General features: G+C 41.3%; 1 protein-coding gene and 1 long non-coding RNA gene across 2 annotated transcripts in view; one reads left to right on the top strand and one right to left on the bottom strand.

The window, feature by feature from the left end:
- The first annotated feature begins 4,466 nt into the window (after window positions 1-4,466).
- Window positions 4,467-24,594, top strand: part of vstm2lb (V-set and transmembrane domain containing 2 like b) — a 93,794-nt gene continuing 73,666 nt past the window's right edge. Inside the window, exon 1 of the mRNA XM_078947737.1 lies at window positions 4,467-4,720. Within this exon, the coding sequence (XP_078803863.1) occupies window positions 4,606-4,720 (115 nt within the window). The 5' untranslated portion in view covers window positions 4,467-4,605. The remainder of the gene's footprint in view (window positions 4,721-24,594) is intronic.
- Window positions 14,207-15,674, bottom strand: LOC144992221 (uncharacterized). The gene is made up of 3 exons (XR_013656100.1): window positions 15,469-15,674; window positions 14,465-14,581; window positions 14,207-14,346 (listed from the first exon to the last, which is right to left on the bottom strand). It is a non-coding gene; the product is annotated as an uncharacterized LOC144992221 (long non-coding RNA).

Raw genomic sequence — 24,594 nt, forward strand, 5'->3', positions numbered from 1 at the left:
TTGTATTTCTGAGTATTTCTTTATTCAAATCATTGTAAATCTTGAGTAGATGGAAAAAACTATTAGGAAAAGATCCTATTTGTGATGTAGAAAACACATTTTCCTTGGCAGAGTTAGTATTTGGATCAGAACTGTACCGCGAGATAGCTTTAATATTGCTCGCCATTTTTGTTTTGGGTGTGAGGAGCTTTAAGCTAACGGGAGAGCTTGTAAACAAAGAGCTCTCAGCAGCGGGGAGGGAAGAAGGGTGGGGGGCCCGCACCAACAGTCCCCCCCACAACTCGGGGGCAAATTTCTACTGAACTCCTGTTGAAACTATGTCATCAAAAATGATACAGGTTTTTAAAACTTTGGCTAAAAACGGCATAATCATCATTAAAAGACCATTGGGCACGTTTTGAAAATGGATCAAAAAATGATCGCGGTGGGACTTTAATCCACCGTCATTTCTTGCCAGCGTCAAGGTCGATCTCTCGATCAGAGTGAACAGTTTCTTCAGAGTTCTGTGATAAAGTTTCCAACCCCCCTGCTGCCTTGCCTTATGCTTGACGTGGTGCAGCGAGGTTCACCCCAGTCAGATTTACAAACATAGGAACAGAGTAGTTTGTTCGCCATTTGATAGGCAACAGTTAAAGAGTGTTGTCTCAAACTAAATTTCAACATTTTTCTTCCAGTTATAACTTGTAGCATTTAAAAAAAAAACACACAAAAATTGTTATTATTGACTTACTTTTACAATAAATGAAGTCCATGTGCAACTCCTGAAGAATCACATGGATAACCTGTTTGTAGAAGTGTTCCTTTTCTGCACTTTGACTTGCAACCACTAATTCTATTGTTCTTTAGCCGCGGTATCACATACTATGGGATCACCAGTGCCCTCTGCCTTGAGGCACGGGTACTGCAGGCCTCAGCTAGTGTATTTCTAATGCACATTTTTAGCCGATAAAAAAAAAGACTAAATGGATCACAAACTGCCACCAATGTAATCAGACAGTTGGCGGGAAACAGAAAAATCCGGTTTTACTCTGTTTTAGTCTGCTCCAGTCAAACACATCACGCCATTCTCACAATCAATAAGATTACTCATCAGCTTCTACTGCTCGTTCTGATACTCAGCAGTCTTTCCTCCTCTGATCATCACAGTCTATGGTTTAGAAAGCTGGTTTGTGGTGAATCCACAAAACATCTTCATATTTGTCCATAAAAAGTAAAATGCTTGTGTGTGCATGTTTAAATAAACATTCATATACTCAGAAGTCCTTTACACACAGCTAAAGCTTGTTGGAAAAAAACAAAGTTGTGTTAATTTTGCACAGCACATCAAAGCCACTTGACTGTCCCTTGTAAAATGTAAAGGAAATTACTTTTAGCCTGCTTTGGTTATTAAAGTATGAGATACTCTTACATCTGGGGTTCTGATTATCCTCAGGAAGAAGAGTCAAGTCAGGCTTTGGTGAAATAGAGACAGGATTTGAAAATGATTGAAAAGAAACTGAGCTTAATTGAGAAACTGAGCTTAATTTTGACCTTTAGAACATTTTAGCGTTGATAAGTAACAAAAAGGAAAGAAATATTGCATGACAGGTGTCCTTGAAATGTTACTTATATAAAAAGTTCACAACAATGGTTGATCTAAACTACTGTTTATTTTGCTAACCAGTAAAGATCTTTCTGATAAAAACAAAAAGCGGTGGACTACGATTACTTTGCACAGTGCACCTTGCCATATCGCCAACGGCTGCTAAGAATAAGAGCGCAGACAACTCCATCACTGCCTGCATGAAGAGCCAGCTCTAATGAACAAACACAGCACACTTTAATTGCCAGAATTGATTCAGCTTTCACAGCTCAACAAAGACTGGGAGGCATTGTGTCCACAGAAGCAGCAGTGATTGAAAAGCTTCATAAACATCTGTGAGGAGGAGTTATTAAAAATAAAAATGTGTTTCATTTAAAATCTAATCATAAAAATGTTTATTTTTTCCCAATCCCCACTTATGTCAATTCTCTAAGGCAGGCGTGTCCAAACCTTTTGCAAAGATTTGGTGATTTGTTGACGGCAAACCATTTGGCCTGCATTCTTTGAATCCTCAAAACATTAAATGAACTATGTAATGATTTTTGATACTGACTTCTCCCAATCTTTATAGTTTGACATATTTAGGGAATGGCAGGACAAAATAAGCACCTTTTCACAACATTTCTATTTCTTATCACCAGCAAATTTTGTTTTTTTTCTCAGTTTATTTCATGCATCTTTAAAAATCAACAATGGATAAATTGAGAATATTAATTGAAAACCATATTCGTTCAGTCATTTTCAGTCTTGGAAATAAAAGGAATTAAAAAATCTCCATTTGATGGAATTTAAGAAAAGTTTTTGTCCACCTTCAGTTTTTTCCAAATAAAGTAGCCGTGGAAATTCTAATCACCACTAAATGAACAGAATCATGTCTATTTTCCTCTAATTGTTTATTTTTTCAATCACTCGCTGTTTGAATTGACTTCCTCTTTTACTGCAAATACCGCATTCAATTTTCCTTACCTCAAACATCCGACTTCAGCTGTGCTCGCATTTCTTATCGAAGCAGCAGAAAACAGAAGTTGAAAGTTCATTATGAATTCTTAAAGCACATTTCGATTTCTTCAGCTTTTGAGTGACATTAAGTACAAGTCACAAATCAGAAGCATGCAAATGAAACCAGCAGGCACCAGAAAAGAACCCTCAGGAGAAACAGCTGGCAGGGTTCCTTGCAGTGAACGCTGCCTGCAGCATGTGAGGGTAATCACACCAAAAAGTGATAGGGAGGTAGAAAACTTGTTATTCTTCAAAGGTGTTGCACTCAATTCTGTGCAGTACTTCAAAGAAGTAGACGCTTAAATGGAAAATGTTCAAAAATATTCCTTAGAAAAAAACATCTATGGTGTGATATTGTTTTTACAGCATAGATATGATCAGAAAAAAACTGTTCTCTGCTTTCACAACAATAAAAGAGGCGTCTGAATGCGTCAAAGAGTACTCAATAAATAATAGATGTCTCAAAGCTCTGTGGAGCCTGTCAGCTTTGAAATCCACTGTCTAGTTGAGGTTCACTTCCAATTCATTCCCTTAAATATTTAACTCTCCCTATAGGCTGTATAAATGTATAAAAAATGCACTTGCAATATAAACCAGCTATAATTTAGCTCTGAAAGGCTTTGAACTGCAGGGAGACCAGTCCTACCATCCGTGTGTTGCGTCTATCTAAAGATGTGTAAAGATCTTTGCATGCCCGTTGTCTTCAATTCAGGTTACGCTTGCAAGCCTGACTGCTGAAATCAATCTGATTGAGTAGGTCATCTGATGACAACAGGCACAAATAGAGTTGTTATGATTCCAACTGTACATGTGAATAACTATAATGTCTATAGAATCACAATACTGCTGAATGAATGGAGAATAGAAACCTGCGAACACACAAGCAAATGCATTATTCTGTAAAATATTATCTCTGAGTTCAAATGAGGTTTATATCTATTCGGTCATCTCCTGCTTAAATTAACCATATTCTTTAAACAAACTGCATATAAATTGAAAATAGCTTATGCGAGTTTGAAAAATGTCATCTGAAAGCAGCCTGCAGATGCTTCTCAGCTTCACAGCATGCCTCCCTACAAAAGGGCACTCCTGAAAACATCAAGTGCACTTAAAGTTCCAAGTTAACACTTTCATAAACCTAACATGCCTTGCAAATAAAAAATATCTTTGAGGGCAACACACATAATAGGAACAAATAAAAAAAAATACTCACATTTAGATCCGAACCCAAAATTAAAAAAATCCTGATGTTTGATTCCTTTACACTAAATGTTGCAGTTCCCTAAAAGACCACTAGAGGTTGGTGGCAGAAGGTAGTATATTTCCATTGACTCCTATGTTGAAGTCAGACGTTCTTTGCTTCCTTTTTATTTATGACAATTGTATGGTGGTAAAAGATTTTAATGAGACATTTTGATTATATTAAACTTAAATATGGCATTTATGGAATGGGTGTCTTTTTGATTGGCGGTTCATTTACACATTGCAAAGGTGGGCGGAGCAAATACTCCTATTCGCCCCTCCCACTGATATTGTAATCATCATTAACCATCAGCCTGGAATTTATATGTCTGTGGTTTAGACATATAGATGATGAAATTATTCTAAAATAGCCTATGTTTAATGCATCATTAGAACAAAACCATATACATATATATATATATATATATATATATATATATATATATATATATATATATATATATATATATATATATATATATATATATATATATATATATATATATATATATATATATATATATATATATATATATATATATATATATATATATATATATACACGTTATCAAAATTCCCTTAAATCCATCCGCCTCCTGACTCGTATGTCGCACCTGTTTCCTCCGCCTCTGACCGCATCACCGCCTGCCCAGCAGGCGAGAGAGACCGCGTCGGCAGTAGTCCGGGTCCGCCTGCGTTCCCGCCGTGGCTGCTCTGCGCTGCTCATGCTCTTCGTCTGAGGAGACTGTTCCACGGCGCCGCATCAAACACGGACTGAGGCAATGGGCGCTTCGGGGCTGATAGTGGGGATTTTAAAATATGCGGGACTTTACCTTCAACTTCATGCGGCTCTGAGCCACGGATACTCTGAGGTGGACAACCGTTTATCAGCAAACGGTGAGTTGATGTGTCCAATCAAGATCCTCAAATTCAGTTTCATTATGTACTGTTTTTGATTATTCATAAATTAATGCACATTTTTGCATTTTGTGGTTGGCCAAATAATTAGTCCTGCAGAATAACAGTACAAAAACTTTTATATATATATATATATATATATATATATATATATATATATATATATATATATATATATATAGTGCCGTTTATTTTAAATACATAAATAATTCTACCTGGTTGTCACGAACTGGTGGTGGAGGACCCAAGCTTGGTGACAGGAACTAAAACATTTAATAGACAAACTGAAACATGACAAAACTATGAGGAGAAACAAAACTGTGACACAACAGAGCAGATGACCTGACAAGGAAGAACAGAAACCAAGACACTTAAATAGGCTGAGGGTAATTAACTGAACTGAAGACAGCTGTGGATCATGAACCTGAAGGTGGAGTGACTGACAAAGAAAACCAAAAACACGACCAAGAACAAAACCACTGAATCCTTACACTGGTTTGGAGAGTTTTTTTTAATTCTACTTAAAACAAATGCTTTTATTTTTACTGTTTCACACAGAGAACCACATTTCCTGTTAATTTAAATGTTTTGTTCTGTCCTCCTAGTTTGACATGAAATTATGAAATGTGAACAAAAATAAGCAGTGGAGAGTTTGTGAGTTTTAGTTCTCGAGACAAATTACAGCTGCTGGGAACACCAGAGGCAGGGAGGTGGTCTTTGCTTTTTATGGAGGTGGGATCCAGCAGGTTTGATTGCCTTGTTACTATTCTGAAACAACCTTTTTTTTTTAAATATTAATTACTAGAATTCTCTTATCACTGTGATCCTTCAGAATGAATCATGGACTAAATCCTAACAGAATCTCTTCAACTACTGATTTCTAGAATCCTTTTTTTTTATTTTTATTTTTTATTTTTATTTTATAAAACCTTGCTAATCTTTCGGCAAATACCTTCAGGGGTCGCCACAGCAAATCAGCGTTCACCGATTCGCACAGGGGCTTTGGCAGAGATTTTGTTGCCGGATGCCCTTCCTGACACAACCCTATATTTTTTCCGGGCTGGGGACCGGCACAGGGGTACCCAGATTTGGGTCTACATAGGCTCTGTCCAAATTCGAGGGGTGAATGTGTTGTCGCCTAGCAACCGTGAGTCCCAAACAGAGAGGAGTAGTGACCCGGCCAGGCATGTAGCTCAAAAAATTCTTTGCTTATTTGATCCCATTTTTAATCTTAGAGGTGTAATTATAAAAAGGTGTAAATATCTTGAACTCCGCATCCCATCACAGTCCTCCATTGTTGTCAGAAAATCTCCGGGTTCGGCCGCAATGCATGTTGGGATATGGACAGCATAGAAGGATATCTGTTGGCCGCATTTGAAGGAGTCGTTGAATTTGGACAGCGCTGGTCGCAGCGCTGTGACGTGAGCGGCCTACAAATGCAGCCCAGGAAGAACGCAACCTCGGATTCAGACACAGCTTTAGTTAGGCAGTAGCAAGAAGGGTCTTACCTGGATGAAGCTCATTGCACCCCCTTAGACATGATATGGTAATAAAATCTAGCTGTTTCAAATGAAAGAAAAAGTCCTCCTTTAAAATTGACACTTTTATTAGATCTTTAAATAAAACTAGGATAAAATAAGAGGCATTGTGTTAGAAAACAGGAACATTCAATGATTTGTTTGCTTGTAGAACTACTTTAGACAGAAAAAAAAACATTATTTTAATCACAGAAGTTTGTGAGTTGTTTTTAAGGTTTAAGCACTCTTAGGATATTTTTTTTTTTCCGAGCTACTGTGGGCTTTACTCTCCTCTGGTCCTTAAACAAAGATGTTTGATTGTCAGCCTTGAATTGACCGCAGGAGTGCAGAACGGTTGATTTCTGTGTGACCATGTGACCAGTGCAGTGCTGAGTCTTTGGTGCTACGTTTTATTCCCACAGATTCAAAAGAAAAGCAACATTTAAAAACTGCGTATTCAGTATTCATTATCCATGTTGTTGTGACCAGAACATAATTACAGCCTTGCAATTAAAACATTTTTATTACTGCAGTTATGTCACAGATTCAATGAATCATTTGGAGCTAATAAAGATGCAGAATCCATAAAAGATCCAGGTTATAAACTTTACCTTACACATCTGGATCGCATATCCTTGCAGAACACTTAAACAATAGATGAGCTGGGATTTGGGACTTTAAGATGTGTCTTATTCATGTTGAGACATTTTAAATTGTCGACCAGATGATCAGTTTTACTTTAGACTGTAAAAAATTCAAGGTGCTGCAGAAAAAAACCCCCATAATTTATTAAACAGAACAGCAGCAGCTCAGTAAACTGATTTGTGTTTTTTCTTTTAAAGAATACCTTTATTTTGGTTCCCTTTTTGGAAAGCCCCCTGATGCATTTTCTTGGAAAACAAAGAGCTGAACCTTCATGCAGAGCAGGGAAGCTGTTTGCTTCTGGAGGCTGCTCGTTAGACGCCGCACTGACTCATTTGTTTCAGATATGTACGTCTGGCCTCTGCACCTCTCATTCCACCTGAGCTGAAGTGCAGATCGAATCACTTGCAACTAAAAATTCATTGTTGCGAGTGAAGATTGATGGGCCTGTTAGATGGATTAGCAGCTGCGGCTCTTTTTTTTGTTTTTTTTTGCCAGACCTGTCAGATTATGACTCTAACCTTCATGCACATGTAGCATCCATGAAGGTTACGTCTCAGCTGGGAGATCTTTGTTCTCCTATATGTTTGTGGTCCTTGAGGAAAGGCAAAGTGAAGCCATAAAAGGTGATGATAATTCAGCATGTATATGTGCTGAAGTAAGCTCTCTGATAGGATTCACCTTTCTATCCATTGACACTGTTCCTTTTCCACAGTGTAGGAGCGTGCACCAATTCATTAGGCTTCCACAGTGTCGGGGATCCTCTGCCAGTCTTCCACTTGTTGTCCTCTAAATGAGGACGGCCAGCCCCGTCGCTTTTCATCGACTTTCCCTTTAATTGAGCTCTGACAGTGCAAGTTAGAGGGGCAACAGATTGAACAGCCGTGCTGTCACACAGGAGGTGGCTGGAGGAGACCTGCTGTGAAGGAGATGGACGGTGAAGGGTGCCTGAAACCAAACACACCTTTGGAATACACGGAAGGCAGGATTCATTTTAAGTTGCAGTGACTCCAAGGACAAGGGCTGCACCATATGAGGAAAACTTGTGATATGCGATATTAGTGATCAATATTGCGATGACGCTATAATTTTCGGTATATAAACAAATAGCAAAACAACCAAAAACATAATTTTCATTTCATTGCAATAGTTCAAAAATTATTCTCCAAATGACCCTCGTCTACAGAGGAGGCAAACATCTAACATAAAAGAGCTCTATTGGATTATTAAACAATGTAAGGCGTCCATCTGATTGGTCAAAAGCATATATGGATTTATCTCATTCGTTGTATACTTCAAGCAGCAATAAGATCGTTTTGGCACGTTTAAGGTACCTTTTATTGCAATTTTCGTCGACTTTTGCGATAATTGTATTGCACTGTTACTGATTCACAGTGATTTCAATAAAGGAATACTAAAACACAATTTTAAGCCTAATTTTCTTTCCATATGTCCTCCATCATGAGAAAAATGCCACAAAAATGTGTTAAAAACATCAAAAACATGATTTTTATCAGAGACTACTATAGGCTGGTTCACGCCTGGGTCCCCTGTGCCAGCCCAGATGTAACAGCGTTATGTCATGAAGGGCATCTGAGTTTTAAAAATCTATGCCAAACCACCTGTGTGAATTTCTATAAGCTGATTCGCTGTGATGACCCCTGAAAGAAAAGGTAAACAACTACTACAGACTGGTTAAACGGAAAGTTCCCCAAAAGAGAAAGAGAAAAAAAGAAAGATCTCTGAAAGAAAAAAAAAACGGAGGTTCTTTGCTTTATTTTGTATTTATTACTACAACCTTTTCAATTTTCATATTTTTATTTCATTGACTATTTATTTTAAGCTATTGTTTGTGTATTATTAGTTTTTTTGTTTATTTAATTCAATTCAATTCAATTTTATTTGTATAGCCCAAAATCACAACAACAGTCGTCTCGATGGGCTTCGAAGTAAAACATGAAATCAAAAGGATCACGAATACAAAGAGTTCAATAGAAAAATACTAAAATGAACTAACAAACTGACTAAGCTATACTGGCATCCCTGCCCTTAGACCCCCCTTCGCGGTAAGGAAAAACTCCCAAAAAAACCGGATTCCGGAAAAAACGAAGAAACCTCAGGGGTGTCCACATGAAGGAGGGATCCTCCCCCAGGACGGACAGGCGATTTACCAGAAATCTTAGAGAAGAATTAACTTATCTAAATCTACAACTACATATATAAAAGTCCAGCAGACGAGCTTCATCCAGCCGTGGTTATCGGGACAGTCAAAGGCGCGAGTCGAGCCGGAGACAGGAACCACAGCCAGGTGTAGGAGCAGGAGCAGAGACGAGGTACTCGGTCAGGTACAGAGCAGAGACGAGCCAGAGATGAGCCAGAGGCAGGATCCACAGCCAGAATGCAGTCCTGCATTTTGCGAGCGAAGTGTTCTGATTGGTTGGTAAGGGACTATGAGGTCCTTAATATAGGACGGGGCCATTCCATGTAAGGCCTTATAGGTTAACAGGAGGATCTTGAACTTAATTCTAGAATCAACTGGGAGCCAATGGAGCGAAACTAACACAGGAGTGATGTGATCTCTTCTGCTGGTTCCAGCTAACAATCTAGCAGCTGCGTTCTGAACAAGCTGGAGACTTCTTAAGGAACTCTTAGGACACGCTGCTAACAAGGAGTTACAGTAATCCAGCCTCGACGTAACAAATGCATGGATGAGTTTTTCAGCATCACTCTTAGAAAGTATATTTCTGATCTTAGCAATATTCCGCAGGTGAAAAAAGGCAGTTCTACATGCCTGAGATATGTGAGCCTTAAATGATAAATCCTGGTCAAGTAAAACCCCAAGGTTTCTAACTGTGGAATTGGGGGCTATACTTATACCATCCAGGGAGACTATCTGAGCAGACAGAGCATCTCTGAGGTTTTTAGGACCAAGTATAATGACCTCAGTTTTTTCTGGGTTCAAGAGGAGGTAATTAATTGTCATCCAGGTCTTGATGTCACTGATGCAGGCGTTCAGTTTCTCTATCTGGTCATTCTGGTCAGGCTTCATGGATAAATACAACTGCGTATCGTCGGCATAACAATGAAAATTAATGCTGTGTTTCCTGATTATGCTTCCTAGGGGTAACATATAAAGCGTAAACAGGATCGGTCCCAAGACTGAGCCCTGTGGGACTCCATAGTTGACTCGAGTGCACTGAGAGGAATGGCCATTTACATTAACGAACTGATACCTATCAGACAGATAGGATTTAAACCACTGGAGAGCAGATCCTCTGATCCCTATGTCCTGCTCTAATCTATGGAGTAAAATACCGTGGTCGATAGTGTCAAAGGCAGCACTGAGGTCCAACAGGACCAGAATAGAAAGTAGTCCCTTTTCTGAGGCCAATAACAAGTCATTAGAGACTCTAACTAGTGCAGTTTCCGTACTGTGGTGAGGTCTAAACCCCGACTGAAAGTCTTCAAAGTGGCTGTTGTCCTGTAGGTGGCAGTAAAGCTGCTTAACTACAACTCTTTCTAGGATTTTAGAAATAAAGGGCAGGTTTGATATCGGTCTATAGTTGGCCAAGATGCTAGGATCCAAACTGGGCTTTTTCAGAAGAGGTTTAACAACTGCATATTTAAAAGACTGTGGCACGTAACCCGTTTCCAGAGAGGCATTTATCATTGTTAATATTTATTATTATTATTATTTGTAGTTTTAGCTCAAGCAGCCATTTTTGGAACATTGTTGATCAAGGTGTAGAAAATTCCACTTTAGGCTTTGTTTATATATTTATAGAGTAGCCTGCTAATTCAGTAAACCCACTGTGGAAAAAAGGACAGGAATGATAGTTTATATCAGTTTAATATTGGACTTTTGAGTCCTGTGTTCTACATGGCATCAGTGACAACAAAACAAGTTTGAACTGTGCAAAATTTGCCATTTTGTGCCAATCTCACAGCAAAAGTAGTGTAACTAACTTATATTTCACAGTAGAAACTCTTATAGATTCAAACCCTTATGTGACGGTGTAGAACCGTCAGCTGCCGCTGCAGGCGCACACGCATGCACACACGCTCGCACACATACACACGTGCACATAGACGCGCACGCTCGGACCCGGTAACACGTCATTTACATCAGCTTACCCTTTTCATTCCGTCCCTATCCCTCTGCAGGTAGCCCTGGGTGCACACTAGGTTGCCGACTCACCATCCCCATGCATACATTAACACGAAGCACACACGACGCCAACATTAACGTTGGTTTGTTTACCCGGAAGTAACCCGGTAACCCGGAAGTGGTCATGGACACCCTGGGTCATGTGACGCATCGGTCACTGTTTGTATTTATTTTTATTGATGATTATTGTTATTTTTCTGTACACGACACAGAATGTTTAGTTGAATGAAACTGTTTATTTCTGTATGTTTATTTATGTTGTTGAACAATGCAAACACTTCTCCCTGTTTTCTCTTTGGACTGATGGAGAGCAACGCCCAGGAGGAGGGGCTTACCACTTAAAAGAGAACCAGATACAGCTGTCAGTGTGGGAGTCTGAGTGGAGAAGTTGGAGAGTCTGAGAGGAGAATTTGGAGTGTTGGATTGGAGAAGTCTATGTTGGTTAACCTTTGTGGAGCAATTGGTGTGCTCTATTCTTGCATTAAAGTCAAGAATACTTTCACCTTGGCGCCTCTGCCCAATCATTCCCTGGTGGGACCCACGACAGTTGGTGTCAGAAGTGGGATAAGCAGATGGCTGGCCGCAAAAAGGTGAGACACAGAGGTCTGCGTTCCCAGAAGGAGGAGATGGAACCAACATCGGATGCAGTCCCTCTGTTGTCCAATTCATCCTCTGAGGAGGAGGTGGTAGATCCTGTAGATCCTGGTGCCTCTGGTGGTTCTCCAGGCCTGACCAAAGGCCCAGAAGGTGACTTGGCGGCTATGATGGGAGACTTCCTCCGTGGACAGCAGCAGCGGGAGGACAGATTCATCGCTGCCCTCCAAGGTTTGGAAGCCTCTTTTTCCAGGGCAGAGCACCATTCTGGTCGGCGGCGTAACATCAGTCCCAAAGCCGCTGGACCAAGCTCAGCCGCAGTGAGTAGCCCAAGGTTGGATCTGCCAACACCAGCTGCAACGTCCCGTCGACGGCATCCAGTGGCACAGGAGGACTCCAGCTGGTCAGATCAACCACAGAGCAGAGTCAGTTTACAGCCACCTGATTGGAGACCTTACATGGAGCCAAAGGTCCCTCCATATCAGACAGGTGAGGACATTGAAAATTACCTGCTACGTTTTGAACGGATTGCCAGGACGTGGAGATGGCCAGAGACTGAGTGGGCATGTCGCCTGGTGCCACTGCTGTCCGGAAAGGCGTTGGAGGCCTACACAGCAATGGACGAGCAGCAAGCCCACATCTACAAGGACCTGAAAGACGTACTCCTGGTAAAATTTGACATCTCGCCAGAGACTTACCGTCAGCAGTTCCGGTCTACTGTGGTGCCATCTGGGGAGAATCCGACTGAGACATACCACCGCCTGAAGGGCCTCTACCGTCGCTGGATCCGCCCAGAGCAACACAGCAAGGAGCAGATCGGGGAGATCGTCATCCTGGAGCAGCTGCTGCGTGTGCTTCCAGCTGACGTGAGGACGTGGGTGAAGGAGCACGACCCGGAGGATGGCCTCACCGCTGCCCGGCTTGCGCTGCAGTATCTCAACGCTCGACGAGGAGCGTCTGCACGGCCGTCGGGTGGGGATCAGCGTCTTCCCATTCAAACCGCTCCACTGAGACCTGCACGGAGAGACTTCCATCAGGCAACGCAAGGTACCAACCCAGCACCTAACCAGCGAGCGGCGGGTAAGGACCTTGTGTGTTTCTATTGCCAGCAGATTGGTCACAAAGCCTCCGTATGTCCAATCCGCAAGACTAAATTCACAGGTGCTTGCTACGCACCCAGGCCAGAGACTGTCACAGGAGCAGGGCCTGTGCACATGGACAAAGACACTTTCCAGCCACTTAAACAGGTGACTGTGAACGGACAGCAGGTTACTGCTATGTTGGACACGGGCAGTTTTTTTTCTCTGGTCAAACAGAGTTTAATCCCTTTTGGTGGACTTGATTATAGCAGGCAAACAAGTGTTGTGTGTGTTCATGGCGACCAACATTTGTACCCAAAAGCGGATGTAACAGTGACCATAAATGAACAATCCTATCTTTTGACTGTCGGGGTGGTAGAGAACCTACCTGTTGATTTAATTTTGGGGTATGATTTACCTATGTTGGGGGACTTATTAAATGAGGCTACTGAAACAGCTAAAGCTAATGATGAGCTAGCTGTTACTGTCTCAGCACCTGTGCTAACTAGAGCTCAGGCTAAAGCGGGAATGCAAGGTCTTCCACGTTTGGATGACGATTTCTTTGATGGAGGCAAAGAAATGCCCAGAAAATCCCGTCGTCAAAGACGGTTTGAGAAAAAACTTAAGTTGCTGGATCCTGAGATCACAACAACAGCAGAAACATTTGACATACCAGCTGACATTTCGGCGTTGCAGAAAGAAGACCAAACTTTAAAACCATTGTTTGCCAAGGTGACAACAGAGAGTGACAAATGTTTGGGGAATGTGCGGTTTATTGTTGCTGATGATGTTCTGTATGCAGCTGAAGGTGAACACCTACGGTTAGTTCTTCCAACCACCTGCAGGCCACTCGTCATCCAATTAGCGCACACACTCCCATGGGCGGGTCACCTGGGTCGTCACAAAACCTATCTGCGGGTTAGTTCACGTTTTTTCTGGCCATCAATGTACACTGACATTCAGACGTACTGTGCAACATGTCCTACCTGCCAGAAAACTGCAATAACACACAAGTCTGACAGAGCATTACTACACCCACTTCCTATAATTTCTACTCCATTCAGGAGAATAGCCATGGACATTGTTGGACCTTTACCTAAGAGCAGTAGCGGTCACGAATACATCCTGGTGGTCTGTGATTATGCTACACGGTTCCCAGAAGCTTTTCCCCTGCGCACCATTACAGCTCCTGCAGTCATGAGAGCGTTAATTCAGTTTTTCTCCAGAGTAGGAATACCGGATGAAATTCTGACAGACCAAGGAACCAACTTCACCTCTCGGTTGATGAAACTGTTCCAACAGCAGCTTGGCATCACTGCCATCAAGGCGACACCGTACCACCCACAGACCAATGGCTTGGTGGAACGTTTCAACCAGACCCTGAAGAGGATGCTGCAGAAGTTCGTGAGTGACACAGGGAAGGACTGGGATCGTTGGCTACCATTCCTGTTGTTTGCTTATAGGGAAGTCCCACAAGCTTCAACAGGCTTCTCACCATTCGAACTCCTCTATGGCTGGGATGTCCAAGGCCCACTGGATCTCCTCAAGAAGAGCTGGGAGGCCAAATCCACAAAGACCTCAGAAAGGGGTGTGATCCAGTTTGTCCTGGAGATGAGAGAACGGTTGGCAAAGTACAGGGAAGAGGCAGAAGTCAACCAACGAGAGGCCCAAAGGAGTCGGAAGACGTGGTACGACCAGCAGGCCCGTCACCGTGAACTCCTACCAGGTCAGAAGGTTCTGCTACTTCTTCCCTCTTGTACCAGCAAACTACTGGCAAAGTGGCAAGGGCCATACACCATTCTCCGCAGGATGGGACCTGTCACCTATGAGGTGCACCATCCTGACAAAAAGCAAGAAAAGCAGACATACCACGTGAATCTACTTAAAGAGTGGAAGGAAGGTGCTAACCATCCAACAGAGAAGTCTTTGCTAGTCAGAGCTGTGAAGACTGAGGAAGACTTGGACTCTGATCTGGGAGCACTGACTCACTCAACCCCTCCGTCTCTGTCACATTTACCTCCGGAACAGACTACACAGATAATGGACTTATTTCGTGAAACGCCATCTCTTTTTTCTGCACAGCCAGGAAGAACTACACTCATTAGCCATTCCATACGGCTCAAAGATGGACGACCAATCCGGCAACGGCCTTATCGGGTACCACAGAAGTTGGGGGGAAGGCTGAACGATGAGGTGAGGAAGATGCTGGAGCTAGGTGTCATCGAGCCGTCCAACTCAGAGTGGAGCAGTCCGGTGGTGATCGTTCCCAAAAAAGACGACTCACTGCGGATATGCATCGACTTCAGGAAACTGAACGCCGTTTCGGAGTTCGACGCATATCCAATGCCGAGGATTGACGACCTGCTGGAGAAGATCGGGGCTGCTAATTTCATCACCACTCTTGACCTATGCAAGGGTTACTGGCAAGTACCTCTCAGCAACACCTGTCGACCATACACGGCGTTCAAAACACCTGCTGGACTGTTTCAGTTTACAGTTATGCCTTTTGGTCTGCATGGAGCACCAGCCACGTTCCAACGGCTGATGGACAGGGTGCTGCAGGGATGTAACCACTGTAGTGCAGCCTATTTGGATGACGTGGTGATCTACAGTCACAGCTGGGAGCAACACCTAGATCACCTGCGTCTGGTCCTGAGGAAACTACAAAATGCAGGCCTGACCTTAAACGTGAGCAAGTGTGAGTGGGCCCGGAAGGAAACTCGTTACCTGGGGTACCTGCTGGGAGGTGGTGAGGTGCGTCCGCAGGTGGATAAAGTTGAAGTTATCCGCAATTGCCCTCGACCACGCACCAAGAAAGAGGTACGCTCCTTCCTGGGGTTAGCTGGATGGTACCGGCGGTTTGTCCATCAGTTCGCCACCATGGCACCTCCTCTCACTGCCCTTACTGAGAAGAGGCAGAAAAACCCCGTGACCTGGACAGATGAGTGTGAACAGGCTTTCCAAGCATTGAAAAATAAATTGTGTTCCTGTCCTGTTCTCAAGAGTCCTAACTTTGATCAAAGGTTCCTCGTCCAAGTGGATGCCTCAGCAGTCGGACTTGGTGCTGTCCTGGCTCAGGGAGACCCAGGTGAAGAGCGACCAGTCCTGTACCTCAGTCGGAAACTGCAGCCGAGAGAGACAAGGTACTCCACTGTGGAGAAGGAAGGACTTGCCATTAAGTGGGCGTTGGATAGCTTGAGGTACTACTTACTTGGCAGAGAATTCGACCTTGAGACAGACCACAGGGCCCTGACATGGATAAATACCATGAAGGACCACCACAGCCGGCTTACGCGCTGGTATCTGGCGCTTCAGCCGTACAAATTTAACGTACGTCACCGTCCCGGAAAACAAAACATAGTGGCAGATTTCCTGTCCAGATTGCCGCACATCGCCAATCTCCCAGAGGAGGGGGATGATGTGACGGTGTAGAACCGTCAGCTGCCGCTGCAGGCGCACACGCATGCACACACGCTCGCACACATACACACGTGCGCATAGACGCGCACGCTCGGACCCGGTAACACGTCATTTACATCAGCTTACCCTTTTCATTCCGTCCCTATCCCTCTGCAGGTAGCCCTGGGTGCACACTAGGTTGCCGACTCACCATCCCCATGCATACATTAACACGAAGCACACACGACGCCAACATTAACGTTGGTTTGTTTACCCGGAAGTAACCCGGTAACCCGGAAGTGGTCATGGACACCCTGGGTCATGTGACGCATCGGTCACTGTTTGTATTTATTTTTATTGATGATTATTGTTATTTTTCTGTACACGACACAGAATGTTTAGTTGAATGAAACTGTTTATTTCTGTATGTTTATTTATGTTGTTGAACAATGCAAACACTTCTCCCTGTTTTCTCTTTGGACTGATGGAGAGCAACGCCCAGGAGGAGGGGCTTACCACTTAAAAGAGAACCAGATACAGCTGTCAGTGTGGGAGTCTGAGTGGAGAAGTTGGAGAGTCTGAGAGGAGAATTTGGAGTGTTGGATTGGAGAAGTCTATGTTGGTTAACCTTTGTGGAGCAATTGGTGTGCTCTATTCTTGCATTAAAGTCAAGAATACTTTCACCTTGGCGCCTCTGCCCAATCATTCCCTGGTGGGACCCACGACACCTTAACAGAAACATAAGTTGGTGTCTTCATGGAGGTTATCCCCAGCAGGCTAAGCAAAGGAAGGGTAACCATTTTCCAATTATTCAAACTTTTTTATAAAATATTCAAGAAGTTATAAAAAAATAAAACAATACATTCTGTTTTAAATAAAACATTAACATATTTATGTAGTATGAGTGTTTAAAACCTTCAGCTAAAGGAGAACTTAATTGGCATCCCCCATCTGCTCAGTTTAGGTCTCCTGCAAGCAGCCATCATGGAAAAGTCCTCATGGGCTTCATACTTGGACTGTCATTTTTCATCACTGGTTAGTCCAGGTGGAGTACAGCATTCAGTGAAAAGGCCTCCAAGCGCTGTTATGTGTTATACACAGCATGCGATAAATCAGGATGTCACAGACTGGGAGGAAACACAGGATCCACCTCCCAAGGGCTATGACAAATTCAGCCCACATGGCTGATGTTGTGGCGGCAACAGGCTGTAATGCGCTTGCTTGATCACCTTCATATGTATGATGACATTATTTTTACCTACCACCTAGAACACAGGCTGAAGGTCTTGTAGAAAACCGTTATTTCCCCAAAGAGACGGCTGTCTCTCCATTGCCAGTTCTGAAGCAAATACTGCAATATTGACTTTCTGCAAAATTCCCTGACAGATTACTTGTGTTTATCAATTCTGTTTTCCTCACAAACCATCAATTATTCAGTGGTTGTGTGTCTTACGACACAGTAATTCAAGGTGACACAAGTATTGTTGAATCTGGACTCGTCTCTTCACCCGACAGCTTGATTAAAGGCGCTGTCCGGACGATCCTTGGAGCATCATAAAAATGTATTGATGACTGCTGAATTTGAGCGGGTATAAACCAATAAAGAAATCCTTCTTGCAATGGATGTGGCAAAGAGACTGTTCTTAATTGAGGGGTGTATTGTGGGAATTATGTGGCTTCAGCTGAGGACTATCCTTCCTGCGTCCTGTCATCCTTTTTTTTATTTAACATAGATGATATAACTTTTAAAGTACATATGCCATATTACCATTCTCTAAGTATGAATACTATTAAAAGCATGTTTTCAATATTGCATATGGATTTATACAAGAGGTAAGAATTTTAAAGATGGTGAGATGTACTTTTGGCTCACTATAGTTAAAAATTCCTGTAATTTGAATTCTAACCTTGAGACACTTTGGGTATTTTCAGACTGGACACATTTGGTCCGCTTGAAGTAAACCAGAATTTGTTCCAATAATAATGTAAGAATGCACACCAAAACAAGAAGTTCTGGTCACATTCTGTATCACTAGGCTGGCTTCTTTAAAAGAAACTATAGCTTCATCATCTGGGCAAAAACAAGCGGCAAGAGGTGAAAAGAAAAAACAGACTAAAAGTAACAAAAACGGATCAAACGTTTATTAATATCTAAAACAAGCGTTGGACGGTCCAGGCTTCTATGCCGTGCGTTAAGTAAGGGTTAATGGCCGACAAAGTGTGCATTATCACGCACGCTGTCGCGTCGGACTTTTCAGGCTTCCGCTTATACCATGATCACTTACAAAATAAATAAATATTAACCAGTTTTGAGACCTTTATCCTTGATTTTTTTTTTCCAATTTTGATCGTTTTTTCACGAAAAGTGGACTATTTGTTACATAGTGCGGCGCCTTGTCATGGTAACATGAAAAAGCGATATATATTTATGCTGATCATCCTGATGGGTTAAATAAAGCATCAGTTCAGATAGAAAGTTCACCTCCTACCGGTTGTTTTTGTCCAGATGATAAAGCTAAAGGTTGTCTGAAAGAGGCCGGCGCAGTGATATAGAAGATTTAAGAGAAGTAACCGGAACTTCTTTTTGGGGCTTGTGGTTATTACCGAGTGTTATCACTTTTTAATGCACACCCTGCAGCCAATCAGAGTCGAGTATTCACCTGGACTATGGTATAATTTTTGATAATGCACACTTCGTATGCCATTAACCCCTAACTGGTTTATCCCTGTCGGGGGGGGGTTGTCACTCTTTGTGTCTTGTGTTTTTCTACCAATTTCTATTTACTATCAGGAATTTAGGAGTGGAAAAGGACCAATTTAAAAGTCAAATTTGCACCACTTTTCAATGCACAAGTTCCAAGATGAAGCTTCTTCTACCATTGCTTCCAATTACTGTTGTATTTTGCAAGTTTACTAACCCAGGAGCTCTCATTAGTTTGTCGTGTCCAGTGATAAAGCTGTTCAGAGTCAAGATAAACGTCAGCAGCAAACCTCCTTTTGCTGCAACTTCCTGTTGTTTTATCCAGCAGTCCCTCTGGACCCCCCTGATTATTAAACCCATTCATCAATTTAGAGAAATAAAAAAACCTTCACACAAAGTCATTTTCTTCACAGGCTATTTCCAGTCACCTTGGTTATGATTTAAAGTGCCGTTTTTATGTCCTGATATTTTCGTTTCGTCGTGAATCCTTCCTTCTCTACTCTGTCCTATGGAAGTGACTTCAAGGAAAGCTTTCAGTAAATGAACTTTTTCTTTTACCGCCCGTCGCCTTTGGAAAAGATCTTTTCAGGTGAATAATGTTTGCACTTAACAAGAACAGAGTTCTGAATATATTTTTCCTCCCTGGATGATCATTTTAGAGGCAGCAATATGAAACAGAGCCTGAGATATAAAGCAGCACAGGGGTTTCCCTCCGAGCAGCCGCTGCTGTCTTTGTTTCCATGCTCAGAGAGAGAAACGGCAGATCTGAGGAATAAATCTTTTTTACATATAAAAAAGGATATAACTAACCACTTTGTGATGGAGAATTCGTTTTGGAACAATGTGGGAATGTGCTATTAGATTTTTCTCCTCTTTTTTATTTAGATTAATACTTTAGAATAATAAGAAGACTTCATGCTCAATTTCTGACTTTATAACCTCTCACTCTTTTGTTACTAAAAGCAGTGGAACAGTATCAAGTCAAACTGAACTTTACTGCAGTTTGACTGACAGTCGACCGAATCGTAGAAAAGCGCATTTATTGTATTGTTGACTTTTAAAAGCAGAGCCAATAAAATGCTGACATGACATGTGCGAGTGCATTAAAGATAAAAAAAAATGCTGTGCTGTCTGCACAAAGTGGGACACCTGGGCAGGGCTCCAGACTGCGACCATTTGGTCGCATTTTGCGACCAAAATTTGAGAGTGTGCGACTGAATTTTACATCCAGTCGCACATGTGCTACCAGTAAATTTGCCTGACCCACCCTCCGTATTTTTATACATTAAACGTGGAAGGGGCACGTCAATGAGCAATGAAATAATCAATGAGACGCGAGCGCACACGCACGCAGGCAGACACACACACACTCGCGCACATACTCATGAAACGCGAGCACACACTCGCGTGATGCCCGTCTGTGAGTCGCCCACTGCTTGTGAGAAGAAAGAGAAAGCCACTGTAAGTGGCTAAAATGCGTGGAGGGGGAGGGGCCTATAGATAATCGAGCGCGCGTAAACATCTGTGGGAAGGAAACGGAGACAAATATCATCACAACCTGATATGTGCGTCTGAGCTATGAATAAGCGAACTATTGACTCGTTCTTCCGACCTGCGGCTGGTGTACCAGTGCCAGAGTCTACAGCGGGGGTCTCAAACTCGCGGCCCGCGGGCTATTTGCGGTCTCCAAGATGATATTTTGCGGCCCCCGCCTTAATATGAAAGTTTAATGTTACTGCAGGCCGCCAGTTTTAATGAATGACACTTTTTCATTGTCGTGCACGGAGATGACTAACCAATCAAAGTGGGGTAAATTACTCTTGGGGGTTCCTTACTTTCCTTTTTATCTATTCACTCGTAATTTTCTAAATACATGTAGTCCGTGCTGAACTTTTCTCTGGGTCACACAGAACCGGAGGAAGGTTTAGATTTTGGTTACGGTTACGGCGGCGCATCAAACGGGTTACGGCAGCACACCGCTCCCGTCACGCGGGAGTCGGGTCAGCTGAGGAGAATAAATGTCCCCCACCTACAAGCGTGACAGCTAACGGGGCTTGAACTTTAAACATGCTCGAGCAAAAACAACATTAGTTTTAGACACACTGAAAATACGTGGGGAAAATGCAACGATAGATGTGTTTGAGATGAACCGGCACCTCGCCTGGATCGTTGGGGAGACCGGGGGGGGCAGCAAGACTAAAAGAGAACAGGAAGTTGGAGTTGTCCTTAACATTCAATTTAGTTTTAATATTCCTCTCCTCCTTTGTGTGATCTGTGTTATTATATATTTTATGATTATTTTAAGGTTTTGTGATGGATGTAGCCTTTTTTAATGAATTGGTATTTTAAATTATTTTAATTAATCACTCAACTACAAAAAACATAAGGACACATGTCCCATAATGCATTGTTTTGTAGTCTGTAGGGCAGCTTTCAGTCAGTTCAGTTTTCAGCTGTGTCCGGGTAGGTTTGCCCCTTGCTCCCACCCCTTTCTCTGATATTTTTGTGATGATTGACAGTTGATGTTGGAGCAAAAACAAAAATATATGTCACACACCAGGTGATCTGCGCAGCGTTGAGTTCACCTGGGTGATCTCAAACATGCTTATTGTGCATCCTGGCTGCACCTATTTGGTGTCACCAACATACATTTCCATCCGTTTTCTTTACTAGTTGTACTGTCATGACAGCGATGCTGCTGTCAGTTTACCTTCTTGGTGCATCTTCAAAATTGCAGAATAAAATGTGACACTGAATTTGAAACATCACATTGTAATTTCTGCATCTATTATTAAAGTATTTATTAGTAATACAGTGGAAATTAGTAGATTTGGTTAGCATGTTGATTTACGGCATGCGCCCCTAAATTTTCTGGTTGTGCCCCTAAAATTTTCAGTTAGGGGCCACTGTGCTCCTAGTGAAAAAAGTTAGTCTGGAGCCCTGCTGGGCTTTGCTCTCCATGGTATGACATTTCCCCCAGGCAAGAAACCCCCATTTTTGGCCTGTACATCTCCATAATTCACTCCTTTAAATGCTGCAATATCTTAAAACAGAGGTGGGACTGCAAGAAAATGAAAACAATGGACTCAATTTGTCACATGACTTTCAGGAAGCTATGTGTTCAGCAGCTGAACAGGGATTGTCCGAAAGCATCAAGTCTTGGCCTTTTTCCATCTGGAACATTTACCTGTATAAAAATAATATTACCAATAAATATAATTATGATTAATATAAATAGTATTTGTTTTGCATACATAAAACAAACAGAAATAAAATAGTGTCAGTTAAAGACAAAGAAGCAGTAAAATATACAGTTGAAAATCTTAACATATAAAACGTACAAAAGGGATTCTATGCAAGTAAGAAAATAATAAATATGCTTCAGATAAAGCATACACAGATGTTTTTCAAGCGGCTCAAGTCTGATGAAGTGACTAACAAGTAAAAAAGGATACAGCTCTTCAGAAGTTGAAATTAACTTAAAATAAAATAGATAAATAAAAACACTTAACTTTGTAGCTATTATTCTTTAAAAAACAATTTCTCTTTTTTTACACCATAACACAACTGCCTGAAAGTCAGAATGTTTTTCTTGTTCACTTTTTTAGTTTAGTTATGGATGTGTTTTTGCACTTAAGCATTTTTCACACAAATATGTTTTTTGTTATTGTGCTTTATGGTCAACTTTAATCATTTCTTTCTTTCTTTCTTTATTTTGGCAGTTATTACCCTTTAAGTTTCATTTTCATTCAGCAATAGCATTCTGCCCTGTATTTTCTTCTTGAAATGGAGCTCCTTCTAGTTTAATTCTTAATTTATTCATCTCTATTGTACTGTTTTAATCGGCTGAAGTTACCATATAATTATCAAAAAAGGAATTTGTTCTCATTAATTTAAAGTGCGCCACACTGTTGGTTTAGTTTCAGACACATTCTCTTGTTTTGATTTGAAATGGTTTTTTTCAAGCAATCAAAAAAGAATAATACATTAAAACAATACAATCATCGGTTACACATTCATACAAGGACGTATCAAACTGAGGATAATTAGACATATTAATAAATATGGCTTGAAATCGAGTGGAAGGAAGCAAATTTATATAATCCCACCCCGTTATACCGTAACCATTTTATTACATGATTTATCAATATCCGGTTCATAACTTTTATTAGACAGAATTAAGAATCCTGAAGTATCAATAAAGCACATGACAAAGATGAATTACTTGATTATTATGTAAAAATAACTATTTTAGTAATCAACATGGTAAATGCAGATCAGTTATTCAAAATATATGCAGATTATGTTACTTATAAAAGTCATTTATATGATTAAAAAATAATACTATATCGGTAAAATAGATGTAACGCTGTTTCAAAAATCTTCATAGCAATAAAGACTCAAGTATCAAAGTTAAAATATGTGCAAAATTACATTAGGAAAAATGATGAATCAATTTTTCAATTTTTGTCGTGCTGTAACCCTGAACCGGAAAAAAACAAACATTGATTGATCAGTTTTGTGAATTAACAAATGAAGACCTACAACATGCTTTACTCAAGCGTTTCAGAGTAAACTATATGCATTTATATGATAATATATGGCCCACTAGAACAAAGTTTTTATATAATATGAGTTTTTGTTGAAACTCATTTTCTGATCTGAAAGTAAGACCACTCTATCTCTGAGGCTCCGCCTTTCGCTCCTTCATGACCTCAACCTTGCGCCTGCCTTGGCAGCTCGTCTGTATTTTGTGCACAAAACAAAAAAACATCCAAACTATTGCAAAGATGGATGTGCATAGTGTGCATACAAAATAAAACAACTAGCTTCACTAGCTCCACAGAGAAATTGGGCGTGTGTGTTAGCCTGGGGGCGGAGCTGGGAGCGCAGACTCTTCCTGGAAGGGGCTGTTCCTCATAATGTGACATCACAATGTGAGTCAAGATCAAGATACCACTTTGGGATTGTTTTTGTGAGGAAAAAACATAATAATACACTTAAAAGCTCAAAAAAGTTGATTTTGCATGATATAGGCCCTCTAAAGTTTTAGAAATTCAGGATGTGGTGCTGTCAAAGTGACTTGTAAGCGATGACTTACTGAGATAATAGGAAAAAAATATTTTTTTTGAGAAAAAGTTGACCTTTTTATTTATTCATAATATGAAACAAGAAAAGTGGAGCCTTTTCAGGGTTAAACAACTCCCATCTAATCCTGTAGATGATGACAGGAACAGGTGTCACATTCACTCTTCATCCCGTTAAACCCTCTGGAACTTAGCCATTGTAAAGCAGCTCCAGCTTTCTCCACAGAAAATAGGACAACAGCAAATAAGAGCAGCGATGCACAGACTGCCTCCTCATTCTGCTTAGGGCCTAAACTACTACATTATTTATCATTACTCAAAAAGAAATATCTCTTTTGGACTGGAGACATTTGTTCTAATGTGGTTATTTATTTATGTCCTCCACCACATTCGTCATTCTTCATTTTTAATGGTAAAGTAAACAGTCAATTTGGTGTTCTCATGGACTTGACTCTAACTTTAGAAGAAAAATATTAGGTAGAAGCTTCTTAATCTGAATGGACATATAAATACAATAGTCCGCAACAGCGCCGCCATTATGAAGGCCGTTATGGAGACAGGGCAGGGCCCTACTAACCTTCGTGTTCCCCTGTTTCTTATTACTTGAAATGCAGTGTGCTCGATATTTGTTTGGAAATCAATGTTCTCTGCTCTCCGAGCTGTGAG

The sequence above is a fragment of the Oryzias latipes genome, chromosome 5 (genome assembly GCF_053564925.1).
Source record: "Oryzias latipes strain Hd-rR chromosome 5, Olatipes_Hd-rR_3.1".
In the NCBI taxonomy this organism is placed as follows: domain Eukaryota; kingdom Metazoa; phylum Chordata; class Actinopteri; order Beloniformes; family Adrianichthyidae; genus Oryzias; species Oryzias latipes.